At 53.5% G+C, this 19003-nt stretch overlaps 1 protein-coding gene across 15 annotated transcripts in view; it reads left to right on the top strand.

Moving 5' to 3' along the window:
- Positions 1 to 16434, top strand: part of SFMBT2 (Scm like with four mbt domains 2) — a 225133-nt gene extending 208699 nt beyond the window's left edge. For 14 of the 15 annotated variants that reach the window (XM_042944803.1, XM_042944808.1, XM_042944809.1 and 11 more), the window contains 5 exons: positions 957 to 1132; positions 3628 to 3794; positions 4050 to 4313; positions 5289 to 5417; positions 14117 to 16434. In XM_042944803.1, coding sequence (XP_042800737.1) covers positions 957 to 1132; positions 3628 to 3794; positions 4050 to 4313; positions 5289 to 5417; positions 14117 to 14257 — 877 coding nt within the window. In that variant the 3' untranslated portion in view covers positions 14258 to 16434. The remainder of the gene's footprint in view (positions 1 to 956; positions 1133 to 3627; positions 3795 to 4049; positions 4314 to 5288; positions 5418 to 14116) is intronic. The other variant, XM_042944810.1, reaches the window with a different exon arrangement.
- The last annotated feature ends 2569 nt before the right edge of the window (positions 16435 to 19003 follow it).

Genomic DNA, 19003 nt, shown 5'->3' with positions numbered 1-19003 from the left:
GATGCTCTCACGTTACGCTGCTTGCACGAACTGCGTGGTATTCCCGCTGTTTTGTGGCAGACTTTTGGAAACCCCGAAACACAAATGGGCTCTGCAGGTTTGGGAGGTTTGGCCCATCTCAAGTGCAAGGGCAGCATTGGCCTACTCGGTGGTTCATGCCTCTGGATTTTGGCCTAGTTTCCAAAGACTAACGCGAGTGTCACCTGCCAGGGAGCCTGCTGTTCTCCTGGAAAAGAAATTGTTGTGTGAGATTTCAGCTTGAAAGTTAGGGTGTGCACGAAGGGCACGGTTGAAGAGGCCCCACGGTTTTGATGACTTCTTCGTGTAGGTGGACTCTTGAGTTCCGCGATACGTCAGCTAAGACGCTGCCAGCTGAGAAGTTTATAATTGTTTTGTACCAGGGATATTTTAAAAAACGTGCTGACAGGTGATTCATCCAAGTGCTCGGAAGAGCCAGGCATTACTTACGTCATCACTGCCGTAAATATTTGGACCAGGGCTTTGGGGCCCATTTTTGAAGAACAATCCATCCACCCTGCTTTCTAGAAGAAACGGTCTCTACTCTTTTGTCAGTGGCTTCACCGCCTGTGGTTTTCCTTGGGCAGGATAAAGTTCTTTTTCCTCAAAAGCGATGAGCAACACGAGACCGTGTCTGGATTCCGGAAGCATTCTGGAACGTTCCATCACGTATCCCACAGAGAGAAGGTGCTAAGCAGACATCTTTGTGGAGGGGATTCTGTTACAGCCCTCAGTCATGTGCGCTGGGCACGATGCTGGGCTTCCTTAAAAATGCCGTGGTGAGCTCAGAAGGCAAGATAAAAACAAGTGGCCCGCAAGTCCCACACGCTGTGCGATTTGTTGTTAGGAAATAAAGGGGCTGCTTTTGGAATCCGCCGTACGGAACGGGTCTGAGTAACCGTGCGGCCTCATCGTTGCTTTTCCTTTCTTCCTTCTAGATACAGAGGCAAAACCTACAGGGCCGTGGCCAAGATCGTGCGGACGTCCGACCAAGTAGCGGATTTCTGCCGGCGGGTCTGTGCCAAGCTGGAGTGCTGCCCAAATTTGTTCAGTCCCGTGCTGGTTTCCGAAAACTGCCCAGAGAACTGCTCCATTCACACCAAAACCAAGTACAGTAAGTACAAACTACGAAAACAACACGGGTGTCTGGGCTGAAACCGTGGGGTAAGGGACTTGGTCTTTTTTGTTTGTTTGTTTTTTTTTTAACAACACACTGCGGAGTGCTTTTCCACGGGAATTGCCACGGAAGAATTAAGATTCGCCGTGGTACGTGCTCACGTGTCTCCAGCCCAGGGGAAGGCAGGGACGGGCTGATTGACCCCAGTACGAATTCGCAGCGGCGGGCATTGCCCAGGAAGAAGTGAGAGTGCGTGTGCCGTGACTTTCAGGCGGTTGGCTGGGTTTGGAAATGCTCTGGCTGGAAGGAGGGCTGGAGAAAGGCCTCAGCTCTGACCTTTGTCTGCATGCCCTGTAGCTGTCTCCAGACACCTGCATCTCGGATTATCTCGAGCTCTGCTGACTCCCCCATCCCCGCTTCTGCTCTTGCAACGTCTCCCCTGGGTTATCTCTGACCCGGGAGTGGCTGCATCCCCATCACGGTGGCCTGGAGATTTGTTCCACCGCCAGCCCACGTTCCAGCTGCCAGGATCCCACGCCAGGCCCTCTGGAGTGTGGTCAGTGCTCCGGGAGCCCCAGCCAGTTGGGACTGATCGGCTTGTGTGTCCGAACCAGGAATTTGCACATCCTTGAGACACCGCTCTGAGTGTGAATTTCCTTGTAGTGTTCTCTCTGTATGTGCGTGTATATTCTGAATCCTGTTGTCCACTCCATCCCTGCTATAAGTCAGCGCCCTCCTCCGTCAGCTTGGAGCACACAGCCTCTACCCTCGTGCATGGGGAGGCGAAGGCATGTTTGTAGGGCCTGGTGAGGTCACCGTCCAGAGACGCCTCATGTTACCTTTGGCGGGAGGAGGGACTCCCTGAAGCAGGCTTCTCATTAGCAGAAGCTTCCAGATCAGAAAGGACCTGACTGAGAGCTACACCTGGCCTTGAATGTTGACCTTAAAAAATGGGCTTCTGTGCACTTCCGGATCAGGGGAACAAGAGGGAAGAAGCGGGTTACTACAGCTCAAATTAAGCACGACCAAAACGACTTACAGATTTTTCTGGGTCTGGTATGATAGGACGTCGAAATTCTAAGATCGCTGGGGCAACTTAGAGTAAAACCTGCTACAGGCTGAACCGATGCTCCAGGCGGAAGTGATAAACCGAGGCTCAGGGAGAACCGAGAGCAGAAAGGTCTGTGGTCACCCAGTGTGATCTCACGGCTCCCCAAGTGTGCCACACTTGGTTTATGTCTGGTAAAACTGCTCTGATTCCTAGCATCTGGCTTCTAGAAAGCCAGACTGCACCAGACTTGTCTTGCCCGCATGGGGTTCTTGGGTGCGAACAAATGCTTACCCACTTGTAACCGGTATCTAGGAGTAACCATGAGGCAGCGATCTCGCTGCTTGGTCCCACTGGTCTCGTGTTGCATGTGAGGAAACTGAGGTCCGGGGCCAGACTTTTCCGTAGGAATACAGCAGCGTGGGCACGTGTGGAAACCACGGCTCCGTCAAGGATCACGTGCTTCACCGTAGCCCAGGAGCTGTGTGTTTTGGTGTTCTTCTTAGCTCCTTCCAACCATAGATAAAAGTTCCTTTTCTGCATTTGTTTTTAAATGCTTATGTGTTAATTTTGAGCAAAGGGGGAGGGGCAGAGAGAGGAGAGAGAATCCCAAGCAGGCTCCACCCTGTCAGCACAGAACCCGTCATAGGGCTCGACCCCATGATCCATGAGATCGTGACCTGAGCCGAAATCAAGAGTCGGACGCTTAACCGATTGAGTCCCCCCAGGTGCCCGTCTCCATTTGGTTCTTTATGGAATAATGGGGGGCTATCTTGTGGGACATGTGAGATTTTCAGCAGTGAGTCTTGATTGGGATTGTAATTGAAAACTGGATCCTTAACTAATCTTAATGAGTTGATCACACATTTGATTTATAAAATTTATCAATCATTATTGAAAGTTGGTAGATAATTTTCTAATGGGTGCTCTAAGTGTTAATGCAGACACACACCAAGACCGGGGTCAGTTTCTGCTGCGGCCTCTCTCTTTGGGCTTGCCAGTGGCTGTCTTCTCTGTCCCCACGTGGCCTTCCCTCCGTGTGCACGTCCCGAGTGTCTGTTCCTCTTCTTGTAAGCACACTGGTCCTGTGGATTGAGGCCCCATTCTTCTGACCTCATTTACCTTAATCTCCTCCTTAAAGGTCTCCTCTCCAAATACAGTCACATGGGGGGTTAGGGCTCTAACGTTTGAATTTTCAAGACTGTCAGTAACACCCTCAGGATATGAGGGCATTGGAGGAACGTTCCTCCTGTGGAGGAAACAGGGAAACCTGAGGTGTACGTGAGATGTCGGATTTTATTGTTCCCACTGAAAGAACGATCCTTCTCTTCTCTTCTTTCTCTCCTCCCCATCTTCCTCTTGTCGCTCTACTGTCTCTCTCTGTCCACATTCGTACGCGTGCGGGACCTTTAAAAAATGTTTTTGATCCTCTGACCCCTTGCAGCCTATTATTACGGGAAGAGGAAGAAGATCGTGAAACCCCCCATTGGGGAAGCCAGCGTCGAGAGCGGACCCCCAAAGCCAGCCAGACGCAGGAAACGGCGAAAATCCATCTTTGTGCAGAAGAAGCGCAGGTCTTCTGCCGTGGACTTTGCCGCCGGCTCGGGGGAGGTACGTCCTGCTCAAAGCACCTCCCTGCGTTTGCCGGAGCTCACGGCCCCGGCCGGCCCCTGCGGCTGCTCACGGCCAAGGCCACGGCTCCGAGTATACCGGGAGCCCTGCCTCTTCCTCTCGGAAAGCAGGTGCAGCCACTCAGCCACGAGGCCTGGGAGGGGGCTGCGACGGGGACCGAGGCGGGGACGGCGGGGTGGGTCAGCCAGGGGGTGGGGGAAGAAGCCTCCCTTCAGCGCCTGCCCTTGGCCCCAGGAGAGCGAGGAGGAGGAAGCGGACGCCATGGACGAGGACACGGGGAGCGAGGAAACCGGCTCTGAGCTCCGCGACGACCAGACAGACACCTCTTCCGCCGACATCCCCTCCACGCGGCCCCGGAGGGCCGTCACCCTGAGGAGCAGCTCGGAGCCCGAGCGCCGGCCGCCCGTGGAGAGGCCGCGAAGGGGCCGGAGGGCGCAGGCTGCCTCCTGTGCTGAGGGCGCAGAGCAGGGCGTGGCCGGCGGCCAGGACCCCACAGAGGTGAGGCCCACGGGCCCCCGGCCGGCTTGTTGGGGGGTGGGGGGCTGCCACAACATGTTGAAGGTCAAGACCTTGATTCGGGGGTCCCTGTGAAAATACCAAAAGTGGGGCGCCTGGGTGGCTCAGTCGGTTAAGTGTCCGACTTCGGCTCAGGTCGTGATCTCACGGCTCACGAGTCCTGAGTTCAAGCCCCGCATCGGGCCCCTCGCGGGACGTGCAGAGCCTGCTTGGGATTCTCTCTCCTCCTCTCTCTCTAGCCCTTCCCTGCTCACGTGTCTCTCTAAATAAACAAATAAACATTAAAGAAATTTTTTAACTAAAATAGTAAAAGCAGTGGCAGCAGCTCCAGCGTGGTTCCCACATCCGGGCACAAGGCCTGGTGACGTCTGGAGTGCAGTTCAGAGGGAAGTCATGGCACCTTTTTCTCTGGAAGGTTTCACGGCCTCGAAGGATTCTCGTCAGGAGGACAGACAGAATAAGTCCTCAAGGTCCCCTGAACAGCAGGCTTTCCCTTCACGGAGGGGCCTCTGTGATGCTGTAACATGTGAAAGCAGCATATCCGGTCTTCCCCACACCCGCTCAGCTGGAGGGCCATCCGCACCATTGTCCCCAAAAGAAATGGGGAAAACCTGGCTGTCTCCTGTGCGTTCTCATACGCCCCACACCATCTCTCCTCAGTCGGAGACGCATCCTGGCTAAGCAGGCCCAAGATGTCCCGATGAACTTGGTTTTCAGCAACTGCTCCCACTGTGCCTTTGTTTGTTTGTTTAACCTCTAAAGGCACACAAGTCACTGGAGACAAAGTCACAACCCAGATGAATTGCTAAGAAAGTCCCTAGAGACCGGCAGTTTCTGTGGGCCGTCCGGGTGCCCGGGGAGAGGCCAGAGGGAGGAGGAAAGTCCGGCTCGGGCCCACGGGGTTTCCTGAGCGTCCGTGCAGGGATGAAAGGACCTCCTTACCCCTTCTCCCGTCAGGAAACAAAGCAAGAGGAGGAGGAGAGGCTGGTTCTGGAGAGCAACCCTCTGGAGTGGACGGTGACCGACGTGGTGAGGTTCATCAAGCTGACGGACTGCGCCCCCCTGGCCAAGATCTTTCAGGAACAGGTGCGCTTGCCCTCCTGCTGCATTCGTGACGTTTTGTTTGCTCTTCTGATTGAGCTGGCTTTCTGGGACCCGGCTCTGGCAGGGGAGAGGGTGCCTCCCTGTTACTGTGGGGGAAGAGGTGGGTGGCAACCCAGGTGCACACGTGATCCCCCCTGACACCTCTGCGGGGGGCTCCTTGCTGTCGAGGAAGTCCCCACTTTGTTTTCCCTGATAATCCCTTGTGGGGGCGCTGGGGGCCTGGGGTCATCTGGGCAGACTGGACATCAGGGCCACTCGCCCGGCCTTTGCTGCTCTTGGAGGCGGGGGTTCTCTGTCCTCCAGGAAGGCCATTCTTGTCTAAAAGGTTTCTGTCTGCCGAGCCTCCCTTTTCCTCAGTCCTTTGGCTGAAAAGAGCAGGCTTCTGTGGGCCCCTTTCCCTCATGCACATTGGCATTTCGTGGGTTGCAAGCTTCTTTAGCAATCGGTCTTGGCTGCAGAAGGCAGACGCACAACGAGGGCACGCCCCACTGTGCCCCAACTCAGGTCCCCAGGTCCCTGCCGGTCTGCCACCTTCTCTCTGCCATACGTTTGATTCATAACATTCAGGGCTTTTGTTACATTTAGTAGGAGAAACAGGGAAAGGATGTGTGCTCATCTTCCCAGAGGTGGGAGCCCTTGTCCTGCTGTGTTTCGCGTGATGTTTTCATATTTTTTTCACTCTTGCATTTGTAAAAATGTCAACAACCCAGGGTATGTTAGGTGCTGTGCCAAAGGATGATGGATGATTGCAAGACGATGGATAGCATCAATCCTTTTTTTTAGTTTTAATTTTTTTAATGTTTATTTTTGAGACAGAGAGAGAGAGAGAGCATGAGCGGGGCGGAGGTGGGGGGGGGGGGAGGTGGGCACAGAGAGAGAAGGAGACACAGAATCTGAAGCAGGCTCCAGACTCTGAGCTGTCAGCACAGAGCTTCACACAGGGCTCGAACTCATGACCCGCGAGATCATGACCTGAGCCAAAATTGGATGCTAAACCAACTGAGCCACCCAGGCGCCCCGGATAACATCTATCCTTTAATGGCGTTTTGACTCTGCAGGTGAGACGATCGTAATTAGCCGAAACATAAGACATGCTATGAGCCGCGGGAAAGGAGGGATTGGGTTCCATTGCCCCTTAAATGGGTATGGAAACAGGTTGCCCCTCTGGACCTGTGCCACCAGGCTGCCCCCTGGCCTCCCACGGAAGCGCCAGGCGGAGCCCGCGACTTGTGCCGCCGTGTTCCCTCCATGTCTCACGTTGTCTCGCCATGTATAAATATCCGTCTTTCAGGACCTGGCATTTAAAAAAAAAATAACCCTTTACCATCTAATCAATTAAAGATGTGTCTATCCAGTGCTTTTTTAGATTATGCAGACCGATACTCTGGAAAGAAAGTAACTCAGGCATTAAATCAGGAAGAGAAAAGAAAGGCCTCTGATTCTGCATGCACCCAGTGTATCCCCCAGATTTTCTTCCAGGCCCGCTGTGTAAAAAGCAAATTAATGTGGTTCCCAGCTCCTCCTGGGAGAGGGTAGCACTTCAAACATTCAAAGGTTGCCGACCGGTCGACCACCAGAGTCTCCTTGTAGACAGCCAGCAAGTGCATGTGAAGGAGTGAGCGGCGGCCACAGGGGAGGGTCACCTTGCTGTGTGACATTATCAGCACTTCCTCTCTGAGGGACCAGAAAAGCAGAAAAGAGGAAAAAGCTGCATCGCATGTAGAGAACTGGGCCATGAGTGTGTCCCTTCGTTCAAAACACACAAACGGGGGGACAGTTACAGCCACCACGAGGGCTGGCACGATTTGGAGCATCTCAGTCCTGAAAACAAGAATAAAGCAGTGGGTTGAACCCCGGCTAAGAGCGTTGCCTAATGCGGCGTTTTCCCAGGCTGCTGTTGGCCCGTAGTGACACCGCGAACAAGGCATTGCATTCGAGTGCGTGCCGCGTGCTGATGACCCAAAGCTTAACGTGTGGATCTCTTTGCTCGTGTGTTCATTCCGTGTACGTCAACAGGGCATCTGTTTATGGGTCTTAAGATATTCAAAAGGTAGGTGTAGAAGGTGGTATTCTAGATTATCTGCAGTTGTGTTTTTTTTTGTTTTGTTTTTTTTGCTTTATTTCATCTGTAGACCCAAATGCCCAGTTTTGACTGAGAAACGCTTTTCCCCTGGGCTCTGTGCAGAACAGAGCACAGAGCTCCCCTGCTCAGTTATGGCTGAGCAGCACTGTGAGAGGCCACCAGGCTCGAGTGGGATTGTTTTTACAGGTTTCTTTTTTTTTTTAAGTTTTTGTTTTAAGACAGGGAACAAGCAGAGGAGGGGCAGAGAGAGAGAGAGAGAGAGAGAGAGAGAGAGAGAATCCCAAGCAGGTTCCACATTGTCCGTGAAGAGCCTGATACAGGGCTCGATCTCGCGAACCGTCGGATCATGACCTGAGCTGAAACCAAGAGTCAGACGCTTACCCGACTGAGCCACCCGGGCGTCCCTACAGCTTTCTAATACTAAGCAAGAAAGTGAAAACAAAGCTGACTTGGGGAAAAGGCTCAAATAGTACAGAAGCTGAGTTATCCTTAATTGTCCTTCTGAGCCCAGCTTATTACGGTTATCTCAGGAAGTTTCCAGTCTTCCCAAGCTAACATGTCTAAGAAATGAAGCATGCCTGGTACGTTAGCACTTCTAGAACCAGGCAGTGGGCAGGGCCCTGTCTCCCATTTCTCTTCTTATGTTGGTTAAAAGCTTGGTCGTACGTACCTACTTATTTAACTCTTATAGGCAGAAAAATAGGTAAGCTTTTAATTGATAATAGCCTTGCTCTTATTTCAGATTTCTCATTAGGCCTTCCACCCCCACCCCCATCACCATATTATGCTGTTGCCCTTTGTGCTATCTGAAGTGTATGGGATTCGAGTCCTTTTCCGTTCCATCAGGCCCGTAATTACAAATTTTTGTGTATTTGTTCTATCATCTTTGAGCCCAAGTGCCATGGTCATGATTCGGTGAGGCCTCCAGTGGGTCAGGCCAGCCAAGGCCTCGTGGCCAGCCACGAGCTTTTAGGCAGCCCCAAGGAGCCAGCAGGCGGCTCTTCAGCAGCGTGGGAGAAAAATCACAGGGCGGAATGGTGATCGCTACATTCAGAAGCCGTCACAACCCGCTGACACAAAGTATAAACTTCCCATTACTGGAAGGCCCACCTTTAATTCTGAAATGTTACGGCAACAGCTTAAAACATCTACGCTCTGTAATTTCGTGCCGCGAACATGTACATTACACAGTAAAACTCCACACGTCTATAACTGAGAGAAAAAAAAACCCCACAAAACTCTTAAATAAAATATTGCCTCTTTATACACCTCTTATGAAGCAGAGACACCTATAATAAGCAGACTTCCCCAACGAGTGATTCACTTCGATGAAAGAAACTCGGGGTCGTTGACAGCTTATGGACTGTGCTGTCTGCTCTCTGGGTCCATAGACCTGAATGAATGTCCCTGCTGAGGACCTGCTCCGTACCCTAATAAATTTAATTTTGTGTGTGCTGGGCTTTCTCTTTCCCGTTGAGTGTTTTACCAGGGCTCCTTTCTCAAAAATCAGTAGTCTGTTTAGGGTCCTTTTCCGTGTTTCACATACGAGTGATTTGCCTGCAGCTCGGAAGTATGCAAGAGCAGAGCTATAAAAATGAAATCCGCGGCGGGGTCTGTAACTACACGATCAGCGAGGAAGAGCTCACTTCTTTCAAACGAAAACACAGGAAGCCGCCCTCGGGATGCGGGGTGGGCTTCCTTGCGCCGGGTGGGTGAGCCTTGGGCCCGGGCTGGCTTCCGTCCCCCCGCTGGGCCGTCTGCGCACGGGAGAGCGGCGGGGGGCACCCGCAGCTTCGACGCCCCTGAGCCGCCACTGCGGCCTCTTCCCCCCCCACCCGCGACCGGCTGATGGTCGGGTGGCTAAATCCAGCCCCTTGCAGCCGGACGCTTTGGTGTTCAGAAAGCCGGGGCGCCTTTTAACGCTTGGTCACGCATCCGTCTGAAGATGAGAACATGCAGGGCAGGAGATGGGTCGCACAGCGTCAGGGAGGATGGAAAACGAGAACCGAGGACGACAGCCAGAGGCCCCGAGGCGGCTCGGAGCAAACAGGCTGCACAGAACGCCCGCCCTGCCGGAGATGCCAGCCGGCTTCCAGGTGACCCGCAGGGCGCAAGGTCTCTGCGATCAGTCAGACCGCCTCGCCCCAGCCCTCCCGCGACCTTGGTCCTCCTGCACACTCACGTGTGCGCAGACGCATTCGGCCGGGTGTTCCTCCTCGCTCCGCGGTGCCCAGTGCGCCAGGGCTGTGCGCGGGGCACCAGAGAACACGAGTCAAGCGCACCGGCCCGTAGGAGGGTCTGTCCAGTCCAGCTGCCCATGCTCACGAAGCTCACACTCAGAGCGTGAACTCTCCACCCCTCAACCGCGGCCTCAAAGCTCAGATCTCTTTATTTATTACTTTTTTTAAGTTTAATTCATTTAATTTGAGGGAGAGTGAAAGTGTGAGCAGGGGAGGAGCAGAGGGAGACAGAGAGTGAGACAGAATCCCAGGCAGGCTCCACGCTGTCAGCACAGAGCCCCGCTCGGGGCTCGATCTCACAAACCGTGGGATGATGACCTCAGCTGAAATCAGGAGCCGGATGCTGAACCAGCTGAGCCCCCCAGGCGCTCCAAACCAACTCCTCCTTCTCCTCAGGCACGACACGGGGCAGAAGGAACGAGGGCCTGGAAAGCACTCTCCCATTGGCTCTGCCCATCTGCGGGACGAGTGAATGTGTGTTGGGGTGAGGGTGGAAGGGGCCGGGATCTGATAAAGGTCCAGAGGCCATCATTATGAACTTGCCCATCATTCTCGTTTGGTTTTTTTCTGCCGGAGCAGCTCTGTGCAACTTCCCCTTGCTGCACGGGCCCCGGAGGCCTGCCGGCCGGGGCAGGAGAACAGGCGATACGGCCCCCGATTCTAGAGGCTTCCGGTCTCCCGGGGCCGATGGGCTCATCAACAGTCGTCAGCAGCAGTAAGAGCAGGGACTGGTGTGGTCAGAGCAGGGAGGCTGGGGGAGGGATTGCACAGCACCAGGCGATCCGACGTCTCCGGAAGGAGACGGGGGATGTATACAGGGTGCTCCTGCGGTTTGTTCAGCCAAAGAAGGGCACCCACAAGGGCAGGACAGGGAGCGACACGGTTCAGGCCGCGGCCCTGTAGCAGCTGGTGGGTGCAGGGGGTCTCATGGGGGCCCGAGAGAGCAGGCGTGGGCGTGCCTGGTGGCTGGTAAATGATACCACCGGCAGATTTTCCCACGAGATGTCCCAGGAAAGAGACCACGTCCTCTGTCCAGCTCTGTAAAATAATTGGGCAGGGTCAGCCCTAATCTCCAGGCCTGACCTTCACGTCAGGCATATTCTGTGATGCCTGTTCGCGCAGGAAATATTCGCGTGTGGATCGCGTGCTGAATGCTGTAGCAGACGCCTTGTGTCCTTGTTCATCCTTCCAGTGACCTTCGAATTTGACCGGTGGCGATCACCCTGACGGTGGTGGCACAGTTCATTCTAGGATCTCAGGATCGAGCACGGTTATCCCAACAGGCAGGTGGGTGGTGTTCGAGGAGTAGTTTATTGAGGCGGATGCGACTCTCCAGAACGGAACTGGCGGGTGAAAGGCACTGTAGCTCCCCCAGGATAAACGCTTCGGCCGTATCGGAAGGAATCTGGAGCGTGGCCTCTAATGTAAGCACTGCGTTCACTCCCGGGGTCCGCCCTCCGTCGGCAGAAGCCCTGCTAGGTTTAGAACAGGCGAAGTGAGGGGCCATCGTGAGGTTTCTACTTGGGGATTGCAGACCTCAGCTCGCCCTCCCCGCTAGCTGTGAGTTTTCATTTTGAGGATATTTGCGGCTCAATGCAGTTGACCCTCACCTTCCTTATTTCTTCCCACGTGAGGTCTCCACAAAAGAATGCGGAGTCTTTGGGGAGCTGAGGACAGCCTGGTGGAGGCACGTCCAGAAACGCTGGAAGTGTGCGTCCCGGCTCACCCGGCGGACGGCACGTCGCTCGGGATAGGAGCCACATGGCTCTGTTCACAGCACCTGTGCTTTAGCCTGAACGTTGAAACCCCTCCCCCCCCCGCCACCAAACACATGTGTTGAAATCCTGTCTTCCAAGGTGATGGTGTTAGGAGGTGGGGCCTCCCTTTCAGCCCCTCGTAACTTCCCTGCCTGCTAATCCATGCCAATACGTTGTGGCCAAAATCAGCGGGCAGGTGTTCGAATCCTACAATGTGACCTCTGTGCCTAACGCCCTTTGGCGACTTCTGGTCGCACACCTTAGAGGAAGTCCCAGTTTCTTCTCTGGGCCCATCTCAGCTTTACCTTCCGCGTCTCTGCGCCTTCCCTGAATACATGCTTTCCCGAACTACTGGTCTTCCTTGGGCCCCTCCTCCTTTTCATGCGTCTCCTCGGCCCCTTTGGTATAAGTTCAGGTATCGCTGATCCCTGAAACATGTCCTGACTCCTATAAGGCTGGTCACGTTCCCGTCCGTCAGTGCGTATAGTCGTGTCCACGCTTTAATCTCTCTGTATTGTGGTGGTCTGTTCAACGTAATGGCCTCCCTTGAGATTCCTACTCTCCTGGAAGGGAGTCTTTGATTTGTTTATGCGGTAATCGCAGAGGTCATCAGAGTGCCTGGCCCTGAGTAGGTGCTCAGGAAACACTTGCTTGTTGAGTCCATAGATAAGTGACATCCTCCACTCAAATGTGTGCGTGCATATGGCAGCCACCTTCACCGACTTGGTCTGTAGAGAGTTCCAGAAGCATTTTAGGGCTGACTTTCAATTATAATTGAATCTGTACGTCCAACGATGGCCATTATACTAAGTGGGCGTGTTTACAGCACAGTTTTCCCTCCAGAATTTAATATCAGAAAACCATGGGTCCCAGTTCCAATTTGGTCTCTAACAATGTGATCTTAGGTAGATCAGCCAGCTTTTTTGGCGTTAATTTCCACCTAAAAAAACTTCCCATCTCCTGAAACAAGTTTCTGTTCTGTTCTTCATTGAACGTAATGGTGACGCCACCTCACGTGGTTTTGTAACATCATCCTGGTTCCTCCTCACAGTGTGTTTTTATGAGGCCCGTGATACTCACGAGACTTTGTATCCCGAGGCCTACGCCCTCTCTGTCGAGTGTTGATGGAATATATGTGGCTTTGCCTCTGAAAACGGAGTTGGCTATGCCGGTCCCAGGTCAGCGGCTACCACTGTTTATTTAGTTCATGACCTTGAGCAAGACGCTGTTTCCCGGTACTTTGAGTTTGCTCTCACTCCGGTCAGAGTAGCATCCGAAGAGACAAAGTAACATACAAGAGTACGATAGAAAAAGGGGAAAGTGGTATAAATAGAGCACCAAAAACTCACGGACACTTTCCTTCATCTCCTACTTTCAGTGTAAATTCAAGACTGATAGGTTTACTTCGGGGTTCGGTAAGGTCCAGTTTGAGTCTCGGTTGAGATGAGGCTCGTGTAATTGAGACATCGGAAGCTGCACTCGCATTGATACTTGTAAAATTAACGCTTAATTTTTACGGCCTCCACACTCAGCACGGATTAGTGGCACACGGAGGTGGCTTTTGAAACTGATCATGTTGGTCTTCCCAAGGTCAACGCTTTCTGTTTCTTTGCTTTTGAGATTTTTAAGACCGCTGAAGACACCGTCATTTTAAGAAAATAAGCTTCTGTGTAGCTCATGATCCACGATATCCGAGACCTCACAGGCGCGTGTGCAGTCGCATGACTGTTAAGTCTCTGCGGCTTATGGCGCCTTGGGTTCACTGCTTCTCCAGACGGCAGAAGTTTTGGCGCTGAGTTCATTTTATGCTCTCCTTCTACCATGGGTCTGTGTCGTTACCTTGCCTTACTTCCCCTGGAACATGAGAAGCCTCTTACTTCTTCTGGAACACGAAGACTGCCTTGGCGGATAGGAAGAAGGGATTGCACTTCAACTCAGTGCCCCAGTCAAACGACGTCTCCATAAATAAACCCAGTTGTGACAGTAGGGGCAGAGATGTCCGTCAGGGTGATGGTAAAGTGTTGGGGTGAGCCTCGGCCCCCTCCTCCTGCGGTGAATGCGACTTCACAGACTGTAATGAACATCTTCCTCGTGTAGACCCCGTGCATGGCTGTGGAGAGCTAACTAACGCGAAGCTGGGAGGGGGACCCTGTACGCCTCACTCTGGGGGATGTGGGTGTGCAGACGGAGATGTGTGCCATGGTGTGCATCTACGTACCTGAGTTTTCCTCAAGGCAAAACTGTTCTGGGGGGCCGCTCACCTCTACGGCGTCTTCTTGCCCATCCCGATGGTGAAAGTTCAGACCTGGGTAAGAAAGAGAGAGCTGCTTCTTTTCAGAGAGAGCTCTTTTGTAGTGCTCACGTCAAGTCATGGCAGAACACGGGAGGGCCCGGGGCAGGGGTGGGGGGGGGGGGTGCTCTCCCAGCAGGGGGCCATCTTCTTGAGAAGGACGAGATCCTGCAGTGGTTTCCCTCTTCCGCCTCTTCACCCCCACCAGCCACCCCTCACGCCCTTTGGCCCCCGGGACCAAGCCCGCCATGGCAGATACCTTCCCTTGGCGCCCGGTGTCTCGGCTCTAACGTGGCTTTGTTTCCTGGCAGGACATCGACGGTCAAGCGCTCCTGTTGCTGACTCTTCCCACGGTGCAAGAATGCATGGAGTTGAAGCTGGGGCCCGCCATCAAGCTGTGCCACCAGATCGAGAGAGTTAAAGTGGCCTTCTACGCCCAGTATGCCAACTGACGCTGCCCTCTTGGGAGGTGACCCGTTCTCTTGGGATGCGGCGTCCTGGGAAGGTTTCGAGACTGAAGCTTTACTTTGCTGGGCGACGTGCGATGGTGCGTATACAAGACAGGGCCGAAAAGCCAGGAGCGTGGCGGACCTCTTCACCCCCCAGCCTGTTTGACGTTGCCGCGATTTCAGGCCCGCCCGCTACCACAGCGGTGGCTTCTGGACAGCGTCAGGCGCTGGAGGGCACCGAAGAGCTTCTTGGTACGTCCGCGTCTCCCGTTTCTCCCGCCCGAGTCCAGGCAGCTCCCTGCAGACGGATTTCCTAAACCACGGCCCCGCTTTGCTTTGAAAACCAAGGCGCAGCTGATGTCTTTTTTTGGATGTGCCCGAGGAGGGCGCCTGGCTGGGAGGTTTTCTGCAGTCATTACGGATGCTTCTTCCACGGCAGCGCACACGTGGCTTTCGCGGCATGAATGTCACCGCGGTCTGATCTTGGTGGCGGCTCATTTCTCAGACGCACTTGCAGGCGATGTTTCAGGATGTGGTTATAGAAGGATGGGCTAGACCGTCATCGCCCGGCAGAGGTGCCTTTTAGGAAGGAGAGGCGATGAAGTGGTTCTTCCTGAGCGACGGACCATCCGGAGCCTGTAGAGGGTTCCGTTTGCAGCCTTTTGTAGAACTTCACGTACTGCTAATGTTCTGATTTAATTGCGACCAGATTGGGGGGTGACTCCTTTAGTCTGTTGGGAAATGCCGAGCTGTGGACTGAAGGCAGAGCTTAATGGCAGGAACGGGAAGAAGCTTCTGGAGGCTTTGAATAAACCATCCCCTCAGAAGGATCCTGTCCTGAATCTCTTGATGAGACTGGCTTCGAGTGCTCCTCCGATGCGCCCGGCCCTGGGACGTCCCAGGAGGCGGGCGTTCCCGACAGGAAGCCCGGCAGTGACCCGGCCCAGCCCCGCTCTTCTTCCTGCTGGCACGGCTGGCCACCAACTGCGATCTTGGATGACCGGATCACCCTGGGACCCCTTGTCCCCATCCTGCTCCTGCTGAGAGTCCCGATCCGCCAGCACGAGACACACACAGTAGGTGAAAAAGAAGCGTGGTCTCCACAACGTGGAGTGTTCCCTGCAGCCCGCCCTGGCTGGGAGGCTGCTGATTTCTGGGGCAGTTTCCGTTAACTCGGTTCAGTCCCTGGCAGAGAGATCTCTGGCTCTGAGAATTGGCTGGGTTTTGGTGACCAGCACCCCCTCTGTGTGTGTGCCTGTGACGGACCCGGTATGGTCACTCAAACCCAAATGGACTGCTCCCCCCTGCCCTCCCCCCCCACCCCCACACGCTGCAGCAGGTGTCCAGATGCCTTTCGGAACGTGCGCGAGGAAAACTAAACCTTTAGATGTGTCCGGAGGCCGACACCGAAAGCAGAGGCTGCCCGCCCTTCGGTTACTCTTTTTTACCGTCCACCCTCCATCTTTTCTCCTTGATGAGAGTCTCAGCAGCGGGGGTGACACCATGCGGTAGGCTTCTCAGCCGTCATGTGTCGGCTACGTTTCTAAGGCGTGATTTTCTGTCGGATTTCGCAGAGTGTGGCGACTGACGCCGACCTTTGTTACGAACATTCTGTCCTGGCTACCGATGCAGATGGGAAACATATTTTGCAGGTGACTCTTTACTGTCTCCCCGTAGCTGATTTTTGCCACCAAGTTTTAAACATTTGGCAAGTGGCTCTGCCCGGGGCCCTGGGACGGAAGGGCCCCCCATGTCCCAACCCGGTGCTGCTGGCGGTGTTGTCGGGATGGAAGCGTCCGCGCTGACCGGCGCTCGGCCTGCAGCCAGGCTTCTCTCTCCTGAGCTGAAGCGTCCCCCTCCTCTCGGTCCCCCGCCCCTGCTTTCTCAGCCACATGCTTGCGGCCTTAACCGTGGCTCAACCTGGGGCGCCCACTGGAAAGGGTGTCCTTTGCGAGGTGTTTGGCGTTTTCGCCGCGCTGACTCGCTTAGGACCCTTCACCGTGGCCTTTTCACGCCGAGCTGTTCCCATTGCACTTGGAACCACGAAGGCATGTAGTGGCTGCAACGTGTCTTTGTACTTTCGGGACGAATGTGACCTTCTCGTGCCCTTTCAAGTAAAGGCGACGCGGGAACAAGCAGCTCCTTCCGGGCGTCTCTGGAGCCTCCTCTCCCCCCCCCCACCCCCCCCGCCCCCGCCAGAGCTGGAAGGTCCTTCCGCTGGTGGCCCGGCAGGTCACGGCCACCACTGCTGGGGGGCCTCCTGCTCCCCCCCGAGGGGCCAGATGCCCAACACGCTCCTCGTCCTCAGTCTCTGTGCGGCAATCAGTCGCTTCACCCACCACGGTTTTGCGAGTGAGCCGTAAGGATGTCGGGGCTGGGGCCAGAGGCAGAAGACCCAGCCCTGGGGGGACCTTCACGAAGGTCGTGTCCAGGCCACCCGCTGGCCCGTCGAGAGCCAGGAAACATTTTAGGACCAAGAAGATGCTTTTGCCGGGAGCGTTGCCCACGTGCTCCTGAACTTGGCTGCTCTGGGGATTGCCAGTGGCGGGTGTGGCCCACATCGGTAGCGGTTTGGCTCCGGAATGCTAAGGCGTCCGTTTCTCCGTAGGATTTACCCACACCAGCTTCCGTCTCATACCTCGGGCCAATTTGCAAGGAACATTTTATACCGTGTCGTTACTGTGCCTCTTACGGCAGGAAATACTGATTTTACACCTCTTCCCCACGTGCCGCCACAGCCCCAAGCCTAATGTTTCTTGGTTGAAACACCCAACAGGCGATACGCCTCCCTCCCTTCTCCCTCCCCAGATGCTACAGTCGATGCTCTGTCTCTTTGTTAATACTTTGGGACCAAAGTCCCGCCCTCTGTGTACCGGGGTCCTGCATTACCTCCTGGAGCTGGCCGAGAAGCGTGTTCCCCTCCCGGCCACACGGACACTTTGCAGTCTGCACAGTGTGTGTCACTTGAGAAACAGAGATGCCACCTCGTCTTCCGTGGCGAGAAGCACCACGCGGTCCCATCCAAAGACGAATGGAGTTTGCTCAGCCCCCGCCTTGCCGACTGCATTTGGACTGTGTTGGGAAGCTATCCACCCCCCACGACAATATAAACCTGAAAAGAGCAGGCTGGCACAGTGGACGAACCTCTTTGCTTTTCAAAAAAAAAAAAAAAAATTAAAAACCACCAAAAAACAACAACAACAAAAAAAAAACGGAAACCAGTTTCCTTCACCACGAAGTTGCATAGTACAGAGAACTCACCCGTCACTTTTAAAAGTAAGTTCCTCTGATCAAAGTTTGACTCGCACGCAGTGTTTGAGCTGCACGGCTACTACGGTTGCTTTTCCTTATTTGATCGTATCTGAAAGAACGTTTCCTGTGTTTGCTTTGATTGGTTCCTCGGTAAATTCAGATGACCCCAGCCTTTGCCGCCGCCCCCTCTGACCCTTCCTGTGATCTCTGGAGACTTGGTTTGGCTCTGTCTTTGAAGCTTGGTCTGAGTGCCCTAACTTGTCTCTCAGAATTTTGAGTGTTGTTATCAGGCAAGTTCTGAGATCTGCCTTTTATCTTACACCAAACACCTTTCTAAAGAGCCGTTCTCCTTTCGTTTTGCAAGCACTGGGGGTTTGCATACTTCTTTTGTAGAACGCCCATTTCTGTTTCTTTGCTGTACATAGAACTATAAAAACAGTAGCGTTGAAACCTTTGCTGTGGTTTGAGCATCATTGTCATTTTTTGGTGAAGGTGGCGACCCGAGGGTCCACGTACTCTACTGTCTTTAGAACGCTGTGATCGAGTGTGCAATGATTTGAAGGGAAGCGTAATAAATTAAAGTGTCTGTAGTTTTTAAGGAAGAAGTCGTTGAAGACGTGTACATAACGGCCCGTGTCTTTTGGTGCAATAACTAATCGCCAGGAAAAGTTCTGTTTGCAGCCCAATGTTGTCATGATTCTCTTAATCGTCCGCCGTTCTTTTCCGTTTCAAAGTCTTCTGGAAATTGCTTTATCCCCTTCAACTCGGTTGAATATTTAATCTGGTTCTCCTGGCTTTTATCCCCAGAATTGGTTTACAGGTATCCCCACACATGGATGCGATAGAATCGAATCGTGCTATTTCTGACCCACAGAATTTACCCAAGACATTGTCATTGCTGACACGTGGCGCTGCTTGGGTGTTCGTTTAAAAGCCACCTGTGGTTCAGGTGATAAAAAGAACCCAAGCAGTTTCCCGGGCGGGTAGTCTTTCCATCTTACTGATCTGTTCTCAGTGCGCCGGCGAGCACGTAGGTCTCTTGTAAACCAGCCCGGAAGCCAGGGCAGTGCTGCAGGTGGACCTAAGGGCTTCCCCGAAGGAAAAGGAGAGTCCTGGGACCAACGTTTGCCGAAAAATCTGCTCGCGATGGGGAATTGGAGACGATTTTTTTTTTTGAAACGACAGAAGAGAACAAAATCATCTCATTTGTTGTTTAGAATGGGAAGTAGCATGCTATCTAGAAGCATAAACTGTTCCTAGTCGTGAAAGTCCAAAGTTCTTTTGCTGTTTTACATTCCAGTTTGAGAAGTTTGTACCGAAATTCGATTCATATCTCGTGTGCCGTTCTGGTGTGTCCCAAGGAAAAATTCGTGTTTTCACTTTGGAAATTTGCAGGACAAAGGGCATGTTGTTTGGTTTGCTGTAAGATTGAATTCTGTATATATGTTTTCATGTAAATAAATGAAAATCTATATCAGAGTTATATTTTAATTTTTA

Source organism: Panthera leo, chromosome B4 (genome assembly GCF_018350215.1).
Source record: "Panthera leo isolate Ple1 chromosome B4, P.leo_Ple1_pat1.1, whole genome shotgun sequence".
Classification (NCBI taxonomy): domain Eukaryota; kingdom Metazoa; phylum Chordata; class Mammalia; order Carnivora; family Felidae; genus Panthera; species Panthera leo.
The sequence above is the reverse complement of the archived record's forward strand: the minus strand, read 5'-3'. Positions and strand labels throughout refer to the sequence as shown.